The sequence below is a fragment of the Muscardinus avellanarius genome (assembly GCF_963383645.1).
Source record: "Muscardinus avellanarius genome assembly, chromosome: 1".
Classification (NCBI taxonomy): Eukaryota; Metazoa; Chordata; class Mammalia; order Rodentia; family Gliridae; genus Muscardinus; species Muscardinus avellanarius.
The window spans coordinates 227,225,335-227,243,738 of record NC_137786.1 but is presented as its reverse complement, the minus strand read 5'-3'; the positions used below and the strand labels follow the sequence as shown (position 1 = coordinate 227,243,738).

Below are 18,404 nucleotides of genomic sequence, written 5' to 3'. Positions count from 1 at the left end.
CTGCAAGAGGTGTGGCCTTCCCTGGTCTAGTCCCACCCCTCGGCATTGCCTGGGCTCTGTATATTTTTGTGTGGTACTGGGGATTGAACCCAGAGGCATTCTACCCGAGCCACACTCATACACACACCTTTTTTTTATTTTTTATTTTTGGCAGTACTGGGGATGGAACCCAGCTGCACAAGTCGGCTAAGAGGCTGGAGCTGGCCTGACCATGGAGTGTGCAGGGCGGTGTTGGACACCGAGGTACGAGTGTGCAAGAAACTACCTCACTGGGCACAATGTCACACACTTATAACCTCAGTATTTGGAAGGCTGAGATAGGAGGGTCGCAGGTTCATGGCCAGCCTCAGCAACTTAGCGAGGGTCTGTTTCAAAATAATAATAAAAAAATAATAAACTAGGCATGGTGACACATGTTTGTAATCTCAGTACTTGGGAGGCTGAGACAGGAGGGTCACAGGTTCACGGCCAGCCTCAGCTACTTAGGCCCTCTAAAACTTAGTGAGACCCTGTTTCAAAATAAAGAATAAAAAATAGAGCTGGGGATGTAGCTCAGAGGTAGAATGCCTCTGGTTTCAATCCCCAGTACTACAAATAAATAATAAATAAACAAATAGTTCTGGGGTGTAGTTCAGAGGTAGAATGCTCCTGGGTTTAATCTCCAGTACCATAAAACAACAAAGAATCCTAACTGTCTCTAACCTGGACACCCTCATCTCTTAAGCACACAGTCCTTCCCGGTGAATGTCAAGGGTCTGGTTATGGGCTAAGACCCCACATGGCCAGAGAGAAGCATGGAAGAGCCTGGGGTTAGAGAGAAATGTCTCCAGGGTCACCAAGCGCTTTGAAAACTTCAGTGGAGAGCCTTTTATAGCAGGTCACAAGGGTGGTTCTGCCCGGCCATGGAGAGCAACCTACTGAAGGTCCCTGCCGGCTGGGCCTCCTCTCTGATTTTGGCGGATGGGCCCTGGGGAGCCCGGGCCCGGCACTCACTGTAGAAGGTGGTCAGGGCCACAGGAGGCTGGGCGCTGAAGTCGTAGTGCTCATAGTCTGAGTCTGAGCTGGAGTCCGAGTCGGTGGCGGGTGGGGCCCCCACCTGGATGGGCAGCTGGGGAACTGGGGAGAGAAGTGAGTGGGCCGGGGGTGGGGCAGAAAGATCTAGAGAGGGGGGCCCCAGAGCCTGGGTGGCGCATCTTGTACAGGACCCCCACCCTGGATTTCCAAGATTCTCCCACCCATTTCAAATACAGGGAGCTAAACATTGTTAATTTATGCGGCCAGTGCTATGTGCCAGGCACTATTTTAACATTTCCAAGTATTTTCTCACTTAAGCCTCATAATACCATCTGTGAGCTAGGTACATTATTAGTCCCTTGCTGAGCCTTGGGCAAGACGCTGCATTCCTATCCCCTTCCCACATGCGTGGATGCTGTCTGCAAAGACTTTCTAACGTCTGGCTGAGTTTTGTGTTGGTTTCCATGTCACGGAGCTCTTCTCCATACAGGTGACTGGATATATTCAGGATGCAATGTGATTAAACTCCTTTGCAAGACTTTCAAGAGGTATAAATCCAGCCACCCTCAGGGATGGATGGCTGATGAGACTTTTTTTTTTTTTAACTTTAGAAAACATAAAATTAGGTTCCAGGAGACTCCTGATGGGGCTCTGCAGGGCAGCCGAGTGGGCAGGTCATTGAAAGAGGTGCCAGTAGCATCAACCTGCCGGCCAATTAGCAGGACAGAGCTCTCCTCTGAGAACCAAGGTCCAGAATGCCCTTGGCCTAGATTTGCCTGGAATCCTAGACAGCTGCCCTGGAAGGTCATCTGCCCTTCAGGCCAGACAGGGTCATAGTCTGCTCAAGGTCACAATGCCCAGCTCAGGCTGGCCCAGGTCTCCTCGACAGCCAGGAACTACCGACCCCACAGAAAGCGTACCCCTGTGGTCCTCCCGTCCCTTCCTTCCTTTCCAAGGAAGGATGCTGTCCTACCTTCTTCTTTGGGGATGGTGATGGGGACGGCTTGGTAGCTATTGATTCCCACTGGGATGGTGACAGGAAGGTGCTGGTGGTTCGCAGTAATGGGGAGGGCTGAGGGAGGGCAGGCAGAGATGCCTCAAGTCATATATATATATATATATATATATATATATATATATATATATATATATATTTTTTTTCCTGAGTCTCAGACTACTAGGTTCTGGTCTCCTTGGACCTCCCTCTTCATTCTCCCAACATAACATACACATGTCAGAGTCTGGTCCTCCCAGGGGACCAGACTTGCGCTGGGCATGCTGGGAGAATCCTTCCCATCAGGACATGCTCCCGGGGACCAGGCCTGGTTGGCTACTGCTGGATCATACCATTCCTGCCGGGGCCTGCTGAGGGGCGTGTGCCCCTTGGGTGGCACACCCAAGGTCCTGCTGCTTCTGCTCCCTGCGCCTGACCCCTGGTTCCTGGAACTCTGTACCTACCATATTTTCTTTTGACTTTCAAGAGGAGGAGAGCTATGCAGATGAGAGAGCCGAGCAGGAGAATTCCCAGGACGATGCAGAGGATGAGGAGCATTAGTTCCCGAGAGCCCCGGTCCTCCACCTCCACCATCACAAAAGGCTCTGGAACCAAGAGCTCCAATTCATGAGTAAAAGGAAGGGCACAGACTTCTCTCCACCCCGACCCACCGGCCTTCTCCACCTAGCGCCCTCCTCCTTTCTTCTTCTCCCTCCTGGCATAGACTCGATGCTCAGTGCATCCATACTGAATGAATAATTGACTCAATTAATCTACTGCCCGAATTTTTCCTCTGACTACCAGTGTACAGGGCTCTCTATTTCTTTTAGGCTCAGTATTAGTCTTTGTTCGATAGACAATTATTATTATTATTATTATTATTATTATTATTATTGTTGTTGTTATCATTATTAGTGGTATGGGATGGAACTCAGGGACATTCTATCTCTGAACAACCCTAACCCTATTTTATTTTTTTATTTTATTTATTTTATTTTATTTTTTATTCTGAAACTGGGTCTCACTGAGTTGCAGAGGGCCCCACGAATTTGATGAGACTGGCCTCAAACCTGCAATTCTGTCTCAGCCTCCTAAGTACTGGGATTGCAGGCATTCACCACCAAGCCTGGAGATAATTACTGAATACCTACTGTGTGCCAGGCATTGGACCAGAGGATACCAACAGGGCACTAGTGTCACAGGCCTTGAGAGGCTCTGTCTAGATCCTTCTAGGGTCTCTAAAGGGGAGATCAACAAGTAGACCCGATCCCCCATGGTAAGATGTGACCAAGGTCTGGCCGGGGAGCCTGGGGACCTGATGCCCTACAAGCACCTCATTCTCTATGGGGAAAACCAAGACGATTTCCCAGCAGGGAGACGCTGAGCCACCAGGCAGCTGGATCTCTTCTGTGTTCAGGATTCACCCCCGTGTGGGAAGGGCTGGGGTCTCTGACTGCGGGCCTCCAGCTGCAGTAGCCCCTGCTCTGGTGTGCCCCCTCCCACCCAGCCTCAACCCCGCCCAAGAATGGATGGAGGATGCAGGAGGAGGTCCCGGAGGACCGCGTGGGATGAGAGGCGGGGCTCCTCCTTCCTGTGCACTGCAGGGACCTGGGTTAAGGGCAGCAACAGCAGGGTAGACAGGGGAGAGAACAAGACCATCCTGACCCCTCGCTATGGCTGGCCCATCTCCCCTGGGAGGTGACCCTTTCTGTGTCCTCATCCTCGTATCTCTCTGTCTGTTGAGGGGCAGTTTGGGCTACTGGGGAAAACTGGATTTAGAAACTAGAAGTAGGTGTAAGAAAGAGGCTGGGCTGTGCCCCCCACCCCCCGGGAGCTAAGGGAACATACATATGGATCAGGGGGCCACTATGGTCCTGGGACGCTGGTCTCCCTTTGCTCTCGGGGGAGGCAGCTCCCCACCTGACCTTGGGTGTACTGTGGGTACCATAGGTGCCCGCCCTACAATGCCCAGCATCTAATTCGCTCCCTGTGCCAGGGCCTTCCGCAGAGCTCTGTCTCTTCATTCTCTCCCCAGGTCAAGAAACAGATAAGGGGGATACAGGCTGGCCCCAGCGTACCTGGGGCTGCGAGGGACTCCAGGCCTACACTAAATGATTAGAGAATGGCTGGCGTCCAGCCAGTTCTTCCTCAGACCCTATTCTAAGCACTGTATAAAAATCAATTCACGCAGGGCACAGTGGCGCACGCTTGTCATCCCAGCGTTCGGGAGGCTGAGACAGGAGAATCATGGTTTGAGGACAACCTCAGCTACTTAGTGAGGACCTCTGCAACTCAATGAGACCCTGTTTCAAAATAAAGAATTAAAAAAAATAAGGCTGGGGTGTAGAATGCCTCGGAGGTAGAATGCCCCTGGGTTCCATCCCAGTACTGAAAAAAATAAAAAATAAAAAAATCAATTCACTGGCTCTTGGCTTTAGGCCACCTTCTTAGAAAGGTCTGCTGGTGAAAGCCCAGGCGAGTAGTCTCTGGCTGTGAACTTGGGAGGTGGACGATGGCAGGGAGAGGGAGGTCCCCTAGAGAAAGACGCGAATGTGCAAAATGACCCACATTCGCAGAGGGTCAAGGACGTGAGCGCTGTGAAGGCCAAAGGAGGAGGAATGAGGACTGCCCGAGGCCGGCGGCCCTGGTGCAAGCCGCTGGACTGCGCACTCCTGTCCAGAACTTGTCTCAATGGGTCTGGAACTTCCATCACCACCTGATCCCCAAGACCACCTCGGAGATAGACACCTGCTCCTAAAAACCATCCCCTTGTTGGTCCTTTGTGCTGGACCTTTGGCATTCTGGACCAGTTCCCTCTACTGTGGCTGGGTAGAACGTGTGTACAATAAATCATCTCTTCTTCTTGGCTGAAGAATCAAAAATAAATAAATTCACTGGAGCCTAGGAGAAAGGCACTAGGAGAAAGGCGCTGTGCCTATCAGGCCCACAGTCGAGGAATCTGAGGCTCAGAGAGGCTCAGGGTCGCCCTATGCCACACAGCCAGCAAGAGGCCCTGCTGGGATTTGAGCCCCAGGAGTTCACCCCGATGGTGGTCAAGCTACACACAGTGGGAAGGGGCCCAAGCCTGGGTCTGGGTAGGGCCATAGGTTCAAGTTCCAGCCACACCACCAGATATCACTCAGGCCCGTGAGCCTCCGCTTCTTCCTCGGTGTAAGGGTCGAGACGGCTCCCGTTCAGCTGCCCAGAGGAGTCAAGGTTTGGGTGATAATAGTGACAAGACACGGGGCCAGTGCCCGGGGCCTTATAAACAAACACCCTGGCTGGGCCTGGGGCCCTCAGCATCCTACCACCTGGCTGGACTGCAGCAGCCGGGCTCCTTCCAGCTCCAGCTCTCTGCCCAGCAGCACCTCCCAGCCTGGGAGCGATGGTCTACTTGGCAGAGAGGGCAGACGCCCAGAGAGCCCCCGGGGGCGCACGCGCACACACAGAGGCAGCACTCACCCGTGGCGACTGGCCCAACACTTGTAGTGACTTCAGGAGTAGACAGATTACTCACTCTTTGGGAACCTGTCAGAAAGCACCACCCAGTCACTCAACACATTTCCTGGGCACCTACTCTGTGCTGGGTTTTGTGCTATAAACTGGATGAAACAGATGAGTGACCGGAATGGGGGAGGGGTGTGTTTCCTTCTGGGACACTTGGCTAAGGACCTTGACCCCCCTCCCAACCTCACCCCGCCAGTAAGGATGAGCTTATGGATGCAGGCTGGGGAGATGCTTGCTTAGACTAAGGGGCTAACAGGAGAATTATGCCCTTTTTTGCATAATCTGCTGCGGACAGAAAATCCTTTTTCCATTCAGTCTTTGGCTTGTCCTTGTTGTGGCCTCAGGAGATGGGAGCTGATGTTACCTCTTTACCATAATCGGCACTCCCTGTCTGCTGGGTCTGATTACATGGGAGCCGCTGTTTACCAAGCCCCTTGGCGAATAGATCTGATTTTTCAGGCTCAGCAGCCACAGATTTGGAAAACCAAAGCCTCCCGGCTGACAGATTACAAAACTGAAATTTGTAACGAGGTGTCTGCTTCTACTGTGCTCGCTCAGGTGTAACTCTCTTCTCGTTTTAACACCTCTGGAATCAGAATGAGGCAGCCTTGCTGCATTTGAGAGCATGTCAAGAGTCCATCTGGTAGTATTTGCTTTCTTTACGGTACATAAGATAATAATAGGATGAGTCCTTATCGGCGCCATCTCGGGCCTGGTGAAATACCATAGAACCCAGCTAAGACCATAGGGAGAAGGCTAAGCTGGCATGAGCTGCCTTGTGTTGGCAAGGCCTGGCACATGATCAGGGTTCTAAATGCGGTCACAGATATTTTATCTGTGCTTCCTAATATTAATTTTCCTATGATCACTAGCTCTGGGATAGCAACTGGCTTCTTCTCATGAGCCAACCCCAGTCAACGGGGACCACTGATTCGCACATAATAACGCCATCATAAATATCAGTCATGATTCTGGGGCTGAGCCAGGAATCCATGGTATAGAACATTCTGATGGATTAGCAATGTCTGCCTGGGCATGATAAGGGCAGTGGTCTCTCGTTAGACCAGCACGTGCCATTGCTGACCCGGCCCACGCTGTGGCCCTTGGGCTGCAGTTCTTAGAACAGATTCAGATGGAATTCCTGGTCCAAATCTTGGGGTGGGGGAGTGGGCCGAGGGGTGAGGGGGTACCTTGGCAGAGGACCCTGGCTGCCAGCGACTGGCTACAGAGGTTGGAGTTGTTGAACCGCCAGGAGCAGTCGGACGGCTTGGATTCGTTTCCTTTGCATGAGTAGTACATCCTGCCCGACAGGGAGTGGGGGAGCCCCTTGGGCCGGTTCATCACGGTTCCGCAGCCCAAAGCCCGGCAAAGCACCTGGGCCTCCGGCAGGTACCACTCGCTGTCACACACAGTGCTCCAGACGCCTCGGAAGTAAACCTCCACCTGCCCCTCGCAGGCATCAAGGCCCCCTGTGAGGCGCCAGGACTGGTGCTCTGTCGGGCGGGAGAGGCAGAGTCAAGTCAGGGGCCTGTGGTCAGAATCGCTGCTGCTCAGGCCCCCCTGGCCCCATGCAGAGATGAAGGCAGCCAATCCACGTGCAGACCTTGTGGACCCCCTCCTGCATCTCTGTCCTTTCTCACCTGCCCATCTTCTCTAGCTGACCCTGTGCAGGGGCCCGGGATGCTGGCTGCCCAAAGTGTAGTCTGTGGACCAGCTGCATCGTTAAAAATGCAGGATCTCAGCCAGGCGTGGTGGCACACGCTTGTAACCCCAGCATTCGGTAGGCTAAAACCGGAGGATCGCGGTTCAGAGACAGCCTCAGTTACTTAGTGAAGTCCTTTGCAACTCAGTGAGACCCGGTTTCAAAATAAAGAATAAAAAATAGGGCCGGGGCCCGGTGTGGTGGCGCATGCTTGTAATCCCAGCATTCGGGAGGCTGAGACCAGAGGATCGCGCTTCACGGGTAGCTTCAGCTACTTAGTGAGGCCCTCTGCAACTCAGTGAGACCTTGTTTCAAAATAAAAAATAAAAAATAAAAAATAGGGCAGGGGTGTAGCTCGGAGGTAGAATGACCCTGGGTTCCATCCCCAGTACTGCAAAAAAAAAAAAAAAAAGAAAGAAAGAAAGAAAGAAAAAGAAAGAAAAGAAAAGAAAAGAAAAAAAAGAAATGCAGAATTTCCAGCTCTGCCCCAAGCCTGAACTGATATCTCTACTTAATCCCCCCCATTCTTGTGCATATGAATGAGAAGTCCTGGCTGTACCACAACCTGTGGGCTCGCCTGCTGGCCTCCCTGCCTGCAGTCCATTCCCTGGCCAAACCAGGTGACCAAGTCTCGATGCGTTAGAGCCCCACCAATAATGTCACCTCCTCCGGAAGGTGGACAGGCTCAGGACTGCAGTAGCCTCTAAACACCACCCGACTCACTGGTTCTCCCCTGAATGATCTCTGTCTGGGTCTCCCCGCCTGGACTGTGGCCTTCCAAGGACACCGACCATCTCCCTGGCCCCCGCTCAGGCCCGGGGCCCAGCAGGCCTACAGCAGGTGTTGGGGGTGACGGGCACCACGATGTGGCCACTGACCTGAGCACACCACGCCCGCGTCCTCCTTGTGGCCACAGTACTGCAATCCGGGCGTCCCCGGGCAGTCCCACAAGTAGGCCTCGGCTCCGGAGCAGTTGACCTGGTCGCGGTGGATGCGCCCTCGGCCTGGGGCGAAGTGCAAGCCAGGCAGGGCCTGGACTGCCCAGCCGCATCTCAGCTGCCGGCACACCACGTGGGCATCCTCTAGGTCCCAGGTGTCATCGCACACGGTGCCCCACTCGCCCTGCTCCCGCATCTCCACGCGGCCGGCGCAGGGCCCGTCACCGTCCACCAACCTCAGCTCTTGGTTCTCTGAGGGTGGGAGGGTTTGAGGGGGTGGGCGTGAGGCCAGAAGTGTGCACTGGGCTGGGCTGCGGACTTGGGGGGCTGTAACCTGGAGCCGCGTGGGGGGCAGGAGGGCCTCTGCGCTAAGGAGCCTGGGAACCTGGCATAGTTATGACTATTGCACCAGGGGCAGAGAGAGAGGTCCCCATTTGGAAGAGGGCAGAAATGGGCTGGACCAGTAACTGAGCTATAGGCCGGGTTAGGGTGGGGATCTAGCAGGGGAGGGGCTGTGAGTCCAGAGCTGAGGAAATGGCGAATGTGTTCTCCAGGTTGGCTTCGTGTTGGTGGCAGCAGGGTGCCAGAGAGAAGCTGGAGTCCAGCTGTTGCAGCCAGCCAGGGACAGTGGCTGCAGGCCTGAGCAGGGCGGGGGGCGCTCCTACCTGCACAGGTGACCCAGGCCGGCAGCAGTTTGTGGGCGCACACTTGCTCCACCACCTTGCAGAGCTTCCAGTCGGCGCCAGTGCACAGGATGGTGGGCGCCAGGGCCCGCTTGGCGTCGGGCTTTCCGCTGGTGTTCCCAGCCCAGGGTCCAGGCTCCGGCTCCCGCTCGGGCTTCGGGATGGGCTGAACCGGCCCGGTGGGTTCCCCCGCCGCGCCACAGCCCAGCGCACGGCACACGGCCTCGGCAGTGAGGTTGTCCCGGACATCATAGCACGCCGGCTCCCAGGACGCCCCCAGCTGGACCTCCATTACCCCGCTGCAGCGGCTGCTCCCATTCACCAGGCGGACCCCCAGCGGCTTCCCTGCAAGGGTCGGGGCAAGCTCAGAGCTCATCCAAATCCGACTCCACAGTCCAGGGGTGGGAGTGAGGTGGGCAGATGCCCCCACTTGGCCGTGACCCCGTGTGACCTTGGCCAGCGCCCTGCCCCAGCCTCTGAGCCTCAGCCTTCCAGTCTGCAGAAGATGACCCCACTGAGGCCTGACCCTCTGTTTCTCCTTAGAGTCAGGACAGGCTCAGGAGCAGATCAGGCCTGGGGGACTGAGAGCCAGAAACCAGGCCCACAGTCAGTGCCTGTTTGCCTCTGTGTCCAGGGACACCCTTTGGTAACAGAAGCAGAGTTGTGGCTCAGGGGCCTGGCCTGGTGGGGGCCCTGTGTCCCTTCTGGGCCCCACCTGCCCCCGGGAGGCTGCTTTGAAGGTACTATGCTCTGAAGGTACTATGCTGGCAGTGGCCACAGAACCCAAAGCCCTGGACTGACGTGGGGTCGGCCACCAGCTGGATGATACGTGGCTGCAGGGAAGTCTGTCTTCCCTTCTCCAGGGCCCTTTCTTGAACCACCTGCCCATTTTGCCCAGGACCACATCCCAGTGTTAACACACAGCTTTGCACACGGTGGGTCTGAGATGGGGACTTGGGGGTAAAGGAAGAAAAATCACCGAGTCTCCAAGGAGAAGCACCCACAAACTACTGGAACGGTAAGTGGCCTGGGCTGTGTCCTGGTGCCCACTCTCTTGCCAGCAGAACGTGGCATGGGGCCAGGGCGGAGCGCAAGCGCAGGGAAAACTGCCAGAGAACTGTGTGATTCCGCCCTGAGCCCGCCCAGGTCAGCCTCCGGCTACTGTACTTGACCCATGAAAACCCCACCAAGGCTGGTTTCCCACCCTTCGGATAGTCTGCACTCTGTCTTTCCTGCCATGTGTGTTTATTCTTTTCTTAAATAAGCCTCTATTGTGCCACTATCTGACATAGCCTTAAATTCTTTTCTGTGACATTCGCCAAGAAGGGTGTGGTGGTGCACACTTTTAATCCAAGCATTCGGGAGGCTGAGACTGGCGGTTTGTGGACAGCCTCAGTGACTGAGGCCCTTCCCAACTCAGTGAGATTCTCCGCAAATCTGTTTAAAAAAAAAAAAAAAAAAAAGACTAGCCGGGCGTGGTGGCGCACGCTTGTAATCCCCGCGCTTGGGAGGCAGAGACAGGAGGATCGCGCAGGTTCGAAGCCAGCCGCGCACCCTGGCTTAGGAGACCCTGTTTTCAAATATAAAAAAAAAAAATGTAAAAATAGGTCTGGGAGTGTAGCCCGGAGGTAGAAGGGCTTCCAGGAACCCCAGTACCACCAAAAAAAAAAAAAAAAAAAGACTAAAAAATAGGGCTGGGGGTGTATCTTGGAGGTGCAGTGCCCCTAAGTTCTATCCCCAGTACTGCAAAAAAAAAAAAAAAAGAGGTGCACCTGTGTGAAGCTGAGGCCTTCCTCTCTGGGGCCTCTTCCGAACCACCTCTTGTGGCAGGTCCTTAATAAACATGTGCTTGGTAAATTGAAAACGCATGCGGGGGCCGGGTGTGGTGGAACACGTCGTATAATCCCAGCACTTGGGAGGCTGAGACGGGATGATCACAAGTTCAAAGCCAGCCTTGGCAACTTAGCAAGACTCTCGGCAACCTACTGAGAACCTATTGCCAAAATAAGAAATAAAATTGGGCTGAGAGTGAGGCTCAAAGGTAGAATGCCCCTGGGTTCAACCCCCAGTGCCAAAGCAGAAGAAAAATAGAACTAATGTGGGGGTACCCCATCACCCCAACCATTTGCTCTTTAGCCCCCCTCCCACAAGCGCCTAAAGTGCTCAATGCATGTCTTGCGGTGTGCTTGTGACTTCTCCGTGGCTGTTCAGAGATGATAGTTCTCAGATCTCAAGGTAAATCTAATGGTGGAACTCCAGCCCGGGGGGCCAGGAAGGAGCTGTATTCTCTGAAGTCAGAGGCCTTGACCTCAAAGTCTTCTTCCCTTTTGTTACCCCAGGAAACCACCTGTTTAGTCTCAGAAAGCCGACTATGCCCCAGAGAGATTGTGAGCTCACCTGTCTCCAAGGGCTTGCTCTCTGCGCTGCTGGTGTTGAGCTGGCCAGGTGGGGCTGGAGACGGAAGACCTGAAATCAACCAGTCACAGTCACGATGGGTTCACGAGCTCAGGCACGGAGGTCACACCGGTGCCTGATGGCTGGGGGCACTTTCTGGGGCCCTCTGTGGCTGCCTGAGGCCCTTGGGAAGAACGTGGTCCTGGGTCCCTTTGCCCCCCTTCAGGGCAGGGCAAATGCGCGAGCCTTGGAGCCGCGGTTAGAGGCTGTGAGTTGTACACACAGCTCAGAAGTAAGAGCAAAGCCGGGTGTGTGATCCCAGCATTCGGGAGGCTGAGACGGGAGGATCAAGGTTCGCAGCCAGCCTCAGCTACTTAGGCCCTCTGCAACTCAGTGAGACCCTGTTTCAAAATAAAGAATAAAAAATAGGGCTGGGGTGAAGCTCGGAGGTAGAACACCTTTGGGTTCCACCCCCAGTACTACAAGGAAAAAGAAGAAGAAGAAATTCAGACGGGGAGGAACGGCAGCAGACTCTGGGACCAGACCCACTTGCTGGCTCTGTGGCCGTGAATGGGTGACGTCACCTCTCTCTCTGCCAGTCCTGATTTGTTGGCAGAAATACTCAGGAAAGTATTGTGAGGCTGAAATGAGACCATCTGTAAAATACTTGACATATGGAAGAAGCTTGAGGATAGATGTTTTAAGAAAAATATTGTGTGTGTGTGTGTGTGTGTGTGTGTGTGTGTGTGTAGAATTTGTTAATTTTATACCAGATTTTAGGATAATTGGCCCATTCTGGCCTGAGAAATACCGGAGTCCAGACACCGAGAAACTGACCTTTGCTAAGGGCCGTCTTTATGTGCAGTATTACATTTACTTTCAACAACAATGGCAAGGTAGGTGTCAGCAATCCTATTTTTACAGATTAGGAAGGAGAGAATCGAATGGTAAAAATGAATCTCCCAGCTGCGTGGTGGCGCAAGCTTGTAATCCCAGCATTTGGGAAGCTGAGACAAGAGGATCGTGGTTCGCAGCCAGCCTCAACTACTTAGTGAGGCCCTCTGCAACTCAGTGAGACCCTGTTTCAAAATAAACAATAAAAACAGGGCTGGGGTGTAGGTGGCAGGTAGAATTCCCCTGGGTTCCATCCCCAGTACCGAAAAGAAAAAAGAAAAAAATCTCCCATCCAGACAGAGGCTGCAGCCCTAGGACGCTGATCTCAACATCTTCCGAGGCCTTCGGCTTCCGTTGGGTACCAAGCACGAAGAAAGGGCTGTGGCCGGGACTCTGTGCTCCAAAAGCAAGCCCTCTGGCTTTCCTGTTTCTCACACACTCAGGTTTGGGCCATTAAAGTCTAAGAAGAGCAGCATATGACCATGTCTGGGCAGAGGCAGGGCAGAAGAGGTGAGTCTCCTCCATTAGATGGGCTATGAGACAGATCCAGCTCACGTTTTGTGTAAACCTTTGAGCCAGGAAGATTTGGGGCCGTGCTTGTTACCGCAGCCTGGCTGATACACAGACAAAAGAGCCCAGCATGCCTGCTGCACATTCTCACAGTTTTATCTGAAAAGATTCCATGGACTCATACCCCATGAGCATGTAATGCACGTACACACGTGCACGTGTGCGCGCGCACGCGCACACACACACACACACACACACACACACACACACCTCTGCAAACCCGGCCCTCCTACGAGCATCCGTCTGGGCCCCTCCATCACCCCGACAGAAAGTAATCAGGCCTCTAATTGCCCATCTTCACCGACTCCCTGGTTGGCTGCCCAGCCTGACCCCTGGAGGGGAAATGCCTCAGAATTCAGAGCACAGAGTCTGCAGTGAATGTAATATTTAGAGCAAGAATTCAGAGGCCCATCAGTTAGAATTTCAGAATCCTGGTTCCCACGGCAACGTTCTTGGTGGTCCTGTGTAGTTTTCAATATCCTCCCATGTGCAGGGGGAGGGAGCAGGAGGGAGGATTGGGGCGCCGGCTACATCATGTATGTGTATGTGTTGGTATGGGATGTGACCGTGTGTGCGTGTGTGTGAGAGCGTGTGTGAGCATATGCGGCTGTGGGGCTCTAGATCCGTTTTGCATCCCTGTCTGTGTCTGGGGTGTCTGTCACTCGTGCATGTGGTGTCCAGCACATTATTTGTGAATCGACTGAATGAATGAAAAAAGAAGCCGGGGGCTGCCAGCTCTGAGGACTATTGTCAACTGCCGTTAAGGCAGTTTATTGAGGTCATTTATACTCAAGCGCTCTGGGCTTTGTGTCCCAGGCATTTTCCAGTTCCTCGTCCTAAGAAAGAGCCTTGGCCTTTGTGTTCTCCGATTTCTGTGCTGTAGGAACACAAAGCAAGCCTCCCCGAGCCCTCCTTTCATGCAGGCCTCTGTTCACAAAGGTCCCGGGCCGCGCGGTCCTTCCCCGAGCCCTCCTTTCATGCAGGCCTCTGTTCACAAAGGTCCCGGGCCGCGCGGTCCTTCCAAGCATCGCTTGCTGCTTTGCCTGGCCCCGTGCGCCACGGTTCACTGTTTTGATGCAATGAAATTTATTTGAAAAGGAGCCTTTGCCCTTTCCTGTGAAATTGCTTTACCGCATTACAAAGCCTGGATATAAAAATGTTCAGCGCAGTTTTTCGAACACCAAGGAAATTGGGAATGGAGTGAAGGCCCGTCCATGGGGGGAGGCTGAATACACTGTGGCTCGTTTCCAGCGTGTTATTTTATGCAGCTCTTATGAAGGAAGGAAGAGACCACACGGGTGGAGGAAGTTTTGCACTGAGTAAGGAAATCAAGATGTCCAGAGGACCGCGATGAAAGAAAAAGATTTTAAAAAGAAGCTATCCTTTGAGAAATCGTACAGGACGCGATTCCGTTTATGTAAAACGCGTTACATGGGCCAACATGCAAAAAGCTAGAAACTATTACAACATAAAGAGACTTTTTCTTTTCTTTTCTTTTCTTTTTTTTTTTTTGGTGGTACTGGGGTTCCTGGAAGCCCTTCTACCTCCGGGCTACACTCCCAGACCTATTTTTTATATTTTTATTTGGAAACAGGGTCTCCTAAGCCAGCGCGCGCGGCTGGCTTCGAACCTGCGCGATCCTCCTGTCTCTGCCTCTCAAGCGCGGGGATTACAAGCGTGCGCCACCACGCCCGGCGTTAAAGGGACTTTTTCTATGGCACGCCTGAAATAGATGGTAATTACTAAAATAAACACACTAAAAATAAAGCCGTGTTGGAAATGTTAAAAGACACACCATCATGAAATAGACTGGTTCTTTGATGGAATCAGAAGGAACGGTAGCGCACCGAAATAAAATAATCATTTAAATTTGCTTTACCACATGATTCAGCATTCTTTAACACTAAGTTCCTTCGCTGCCTGAGATTTTCCTAAATGCTCCTGAAAATCATCTCAAGTTTCCCCCCGCAATTTGGAAAGAGATGGACCAAGAAGAAAGAGGAGAGAGAGAAAGAGAGAGAGAGAGAGAGAGAGAGAGAGAGAGAGAGAGTGTGTGTGTGTGTGTGTGTGTGTGTGTATGTGTTGGGAGAGTGACCTCAGCTTAGCCTAGGAAAGTGGCTTTTTTCAAGCAGAAGCCCTGGTGTGGGACAAGCCTTCGGACAGGGTGAACCTGCAGGGAATCCCCAAAGAAGAAGCAGGAAAGGGGGGCTCTGAGCACAGTAAGGAGAATGCCAAAGGCCTCCTAGTCTAGGGTCTGAAGAAATGGGGCTCTGCTATGTCTCCTGACACTCAGCCCGTGGACATCTGAAGAATTTGGGGCAAGAATTGGCACTGACACTGGTCAGGAGCCGCCCTGGACAGACTAGGCTCTAGGTGTCAGGTGAGCGCCAGCTGTGAATCAGGGCACCTGCTGCCCTTTGGCTCCATTGGATGGGCTGAGGGAGAAAAGAAAAAGCAGGTGCATAATAAATGCTAGCCGAGTGGATGATGGATGGAGAGACTGCAGAGGCAGGGCGGGAAGGAAGGCTACAGAAATATGGAGGTGGAATCCACAAAAAGAACCAGAGTGGGAAGTGTGGCACGTGTCACCTGCTAGAAACACATTTTAAAAACAAGTATCGAGGTAAAAAGGGTTCACAAGTACGTATGTCAACCGTCTTAACAACAGCAATAACAGTGAGCCAGCCCTGCGCATCCAGTATTTCCACTTCTGGGAATGTATCTCAAAGAAAGGGCCCTGGATGCCATTCTCCAAGAATTCAGAGACCATGGGTGGTCATGATCCCTTTTCCCAGCTGAGCTCCTGTCTGACTGCACAAACCACCGAGCTTCTCCCAGCCTCAGGGAGCCCTCTGTGAACTGGGAATAGTGTCCCCAGGCTGCAGGCGGTGGTGAGGATGCAGCTGGGGGACCTCTCGTCACCGCGGAGCCAGTAGGGTAGCAGAGGGTGCTCAGGTGCTCCACGCCTAGAGACAGACGCTCTGGGCAGCAGCAGCTCTCATGGTAAAACGACAAAACTGAAACCAAGCAAACGACAAGAGCCTCAAGCTGGAGACAACCAAATTGTCTAAAAGGGAAGGCAGAGATCCGTGAGAAAAACGCAGAATATTACAAATAGTTGCTAAAAATGACTTACAAAGACTTTGCAATGAGGTAGAGGAAAATTTAAATCCAAATGCAAGCTTAAGTATGTCTGATGAAATTTTGTGTCCAAATGGAGATGTACTTTAAGTGAAATTACACACAGTATTTTTTTTGTGTGTGTTTGTGTGTGTGTGTGGGGGTCTGGGGATGGAACCAAGGGACATTCGACCTCCGAGCTACACCCCCTGCCCTATTTTTTATTCTTTATTTTGAAACAGGGTCTCGCTAAGTTGAAAAGGGCCTCACTAAGTAGCTGAGGCTGTCCGTGAACCGCCATCCTCCAGTGTCAGCCTCCCGAATGCTGGGATTACAAGCGTGCGCCACCATGCTCAGCGTTACACACGGTGTTTTGAAGACTTACTGAAGAAAAAGAAAAAAGACTGTAGTGACACTGTAGTAATTATTTTATTGACAGCATGTTGAAATGGTAGTATTTTAATTCTAGTGGGTTAAATAAAATGTATTAATAAGCCAAGCATGGTGTGCATGCCTGTAATCATAGTACTTGGGAGGCTGAGACAGGAGGATCACAGATTCAAGGTAACTTAGCAAGACCCTGTTTTAAAATAAAAAGGACTGGAGGTTTAGCTCGGAGGTAAAAATACTCCAGGGTTCACCGGGCGTGGTGGTGCACGCTTGTAATCCCCGCGCTTGGGAGGCGGAGACAGGAGAATCACGCAGGGTCGAAGCCAGGCTTAAAAGACCCTGTTTCCAAATAAAAATATAAAAATAGGTCTGGGAGTATAGCCCAGAGGTAGAAGGGGTTCCAAGAACCCCAGTACCACCAAACCAAACCAAACAAAACAAAAACAAAAAACAACACAAAACAAAAACCTCCAGGGTTCAATTCCCAATGCCAAAAATAAATATTAACTTTACCTATTTCATTTTACCTTTTTATAGAGTGACTACTAGAAAAATTTAAATTGCAGGGACTGGGGAGTGTAGTTCAGTGGTAGAGCCTTTGCTTAGCATGCCCAAGGCCGTGAGTTCAATCCCTGGCACCCAAATAAACAAGAACCAAGTCTGGCTCACATTATATTTGTATCAGACAGCACAATATGAGGGAAAGAACATGAACGAGAGTGGGGTGATAGCAGCTGCCATATACCGGGCCCCAAGCACTTCACATCTATCATCCGTGCACCTCAGAGAAACCCCCTGTGGCCTGTGATGGCGCCCAGTGCCCGGGGAACGCCGGGATCCATTGGCTTTGCATTCAACGCTTGGGCTAGAGTCTAGCTCTGTCCCTTGGTGGCTGAGTGGCTTTGCGGGTCACTCCCAGTCTCAGCCCTAATCTCTCTGACACAAGGCGGAGTTAGTAACGCTTTTCTCTGAAGGCTTTTTGTGAGCAAGTGCTCTGCAAGCTGTCGACACCACACAGACATGGTTACTATCGCTTCCCAGCTCAACGATCTTGTGAACTGAGGCGCAGGGGACGCCCACCCCAAGGCCTGCACTCCCGGCGCGGCGCTCTCTCCACTGGCCCAGCTGCTGCTGTGGGCGCTGCTGGGGCGGGGGTGGGGAGTGTGCCCCTCTGCAGTCCTCGGGAAAGGCACGGGCCCTGGAAAGCACCGTGCATCTGATGCATGCAGGCCGGCCTTATGAGACGTCAGCCTCTGGGTATTCAAAGCAGCGGCGCTGGTTCACAGAGCCCTGCTGCCCCGGGCTCCGAGTTTCAGTGGGTGGGCGGACGAGCTCATGTTCCCAGTCTGCAGGAGGATATCTGAGAGGCAGTCAGCTCCTACTAGGCTCCTTTCACCCTCTTTGATGGAAGCAGTTACCTATCCTGGACATGCCAAGTCCCAGGGGCAGGGAGACAAGGGAAGGAGGTCGTGATGATTTCCAGTGTTTTCAAGGGGAAAAGGGGCTACCAAGGCATGTCAGATACCTGCCACAGACCTGGCACTGCCTAGCAGTGACCGCTGGCACTTCTTCAGTACTTTTTACACACCAAGTCCCTCATTATTATTATTATTATTAATTATTAATTATTATTATTGTTATTATTATTACTACTACTACTACTATTATTTTGTTTTTTGTTTTGTTTTGTTTTTGGTGGTACTGGGGTTCCTGGAAGCCCTTCTACCTCCGGGCTACACTCCCAGACCTATTTTATATTTTTGAAACAGGGTCTCTTAAGTCAGCGCGGCTGGCTTCGAACCTGCGCGATCCTCCTGTCTCCGCCTCCCAAGCGCGGGGATTACAAGCGTGCGCCACCACACCCGGCACTACTATTATTTTGGTGGTGTGGAGATTGAGCCCAAGGGCATTCTACCTCTGAGCTACACACTCAGCTTGATTTCCTTTTTTTTTTTTTTAACTTTGAAACAGGGTCTTGCTAAGATGCCATGAGTCTTTCTAAATTGCTGAGGCTGGCCTCAGACCTGTGATCCTCTTGTCTCAGTCTCCTAACTTCTGGAATTATAGGCATGTACCACTGTGCCTGGCCTATACAGCAAGCTCTTTACAGAATCCTTTGGAGGAGCCGGTTGTGGTGGCGCACACTTGTAATCCCAGCATTTGGGAGGCAGAGACAAGAGGATCGCAGTTCGCAGACA

General features: G+C 52.4%; 1 protein-coding gene across 1 annotated transcript in view; it reads right to left on the bottom strand.

The window, feature by feature from the left end:
• The window catches only part of CD6 (CD6 molecule), a gene marked incomplete at both ends in the record, with an annotated part of 45,849 nt that overhangs the window by 3,200 nt on the left and 24,245 nt on the right, over nucleotides 1-18,404 (bottom strand). The window contains 8 exons of the mRNA XM_080700949.1: nucleotides 994-1,116; nucleotides 1,988-2,086; nucleotides 2,473-2,613; nucleotides 5,471-5,536; nucleotides 6,706-7,008; nucleotides 8,096-8,407; nucleotides 8,821-9,183; nucleotides 11,236-11,304. Of these exons, the coding sequence (XP_080557075.1) occupies nucleotides 994-1,116; nucleotides 1,988-2,086; nucleotides 2,473-2,613; nucleotides 5,471-5,536; nucleotides 6,706-7,008; nucleotides 8,096-8,407; nucleotides 8,821-9,183; nucleotides 11,236-11,304 (1,476 nt within the window). The remainder of the gene's footprint in view (nucleotides 1-993; nucleotides 1,117-1,987; nucleotides 2,087-2,472; nucleotides 2,614-5,470; nucleotides 5,537-6,705; nucleotides 7,009-8,095; nucleotides 8,408-8,820; nucleotides 9,184-11,235; nucleotides 11,305-18,404) is intronic.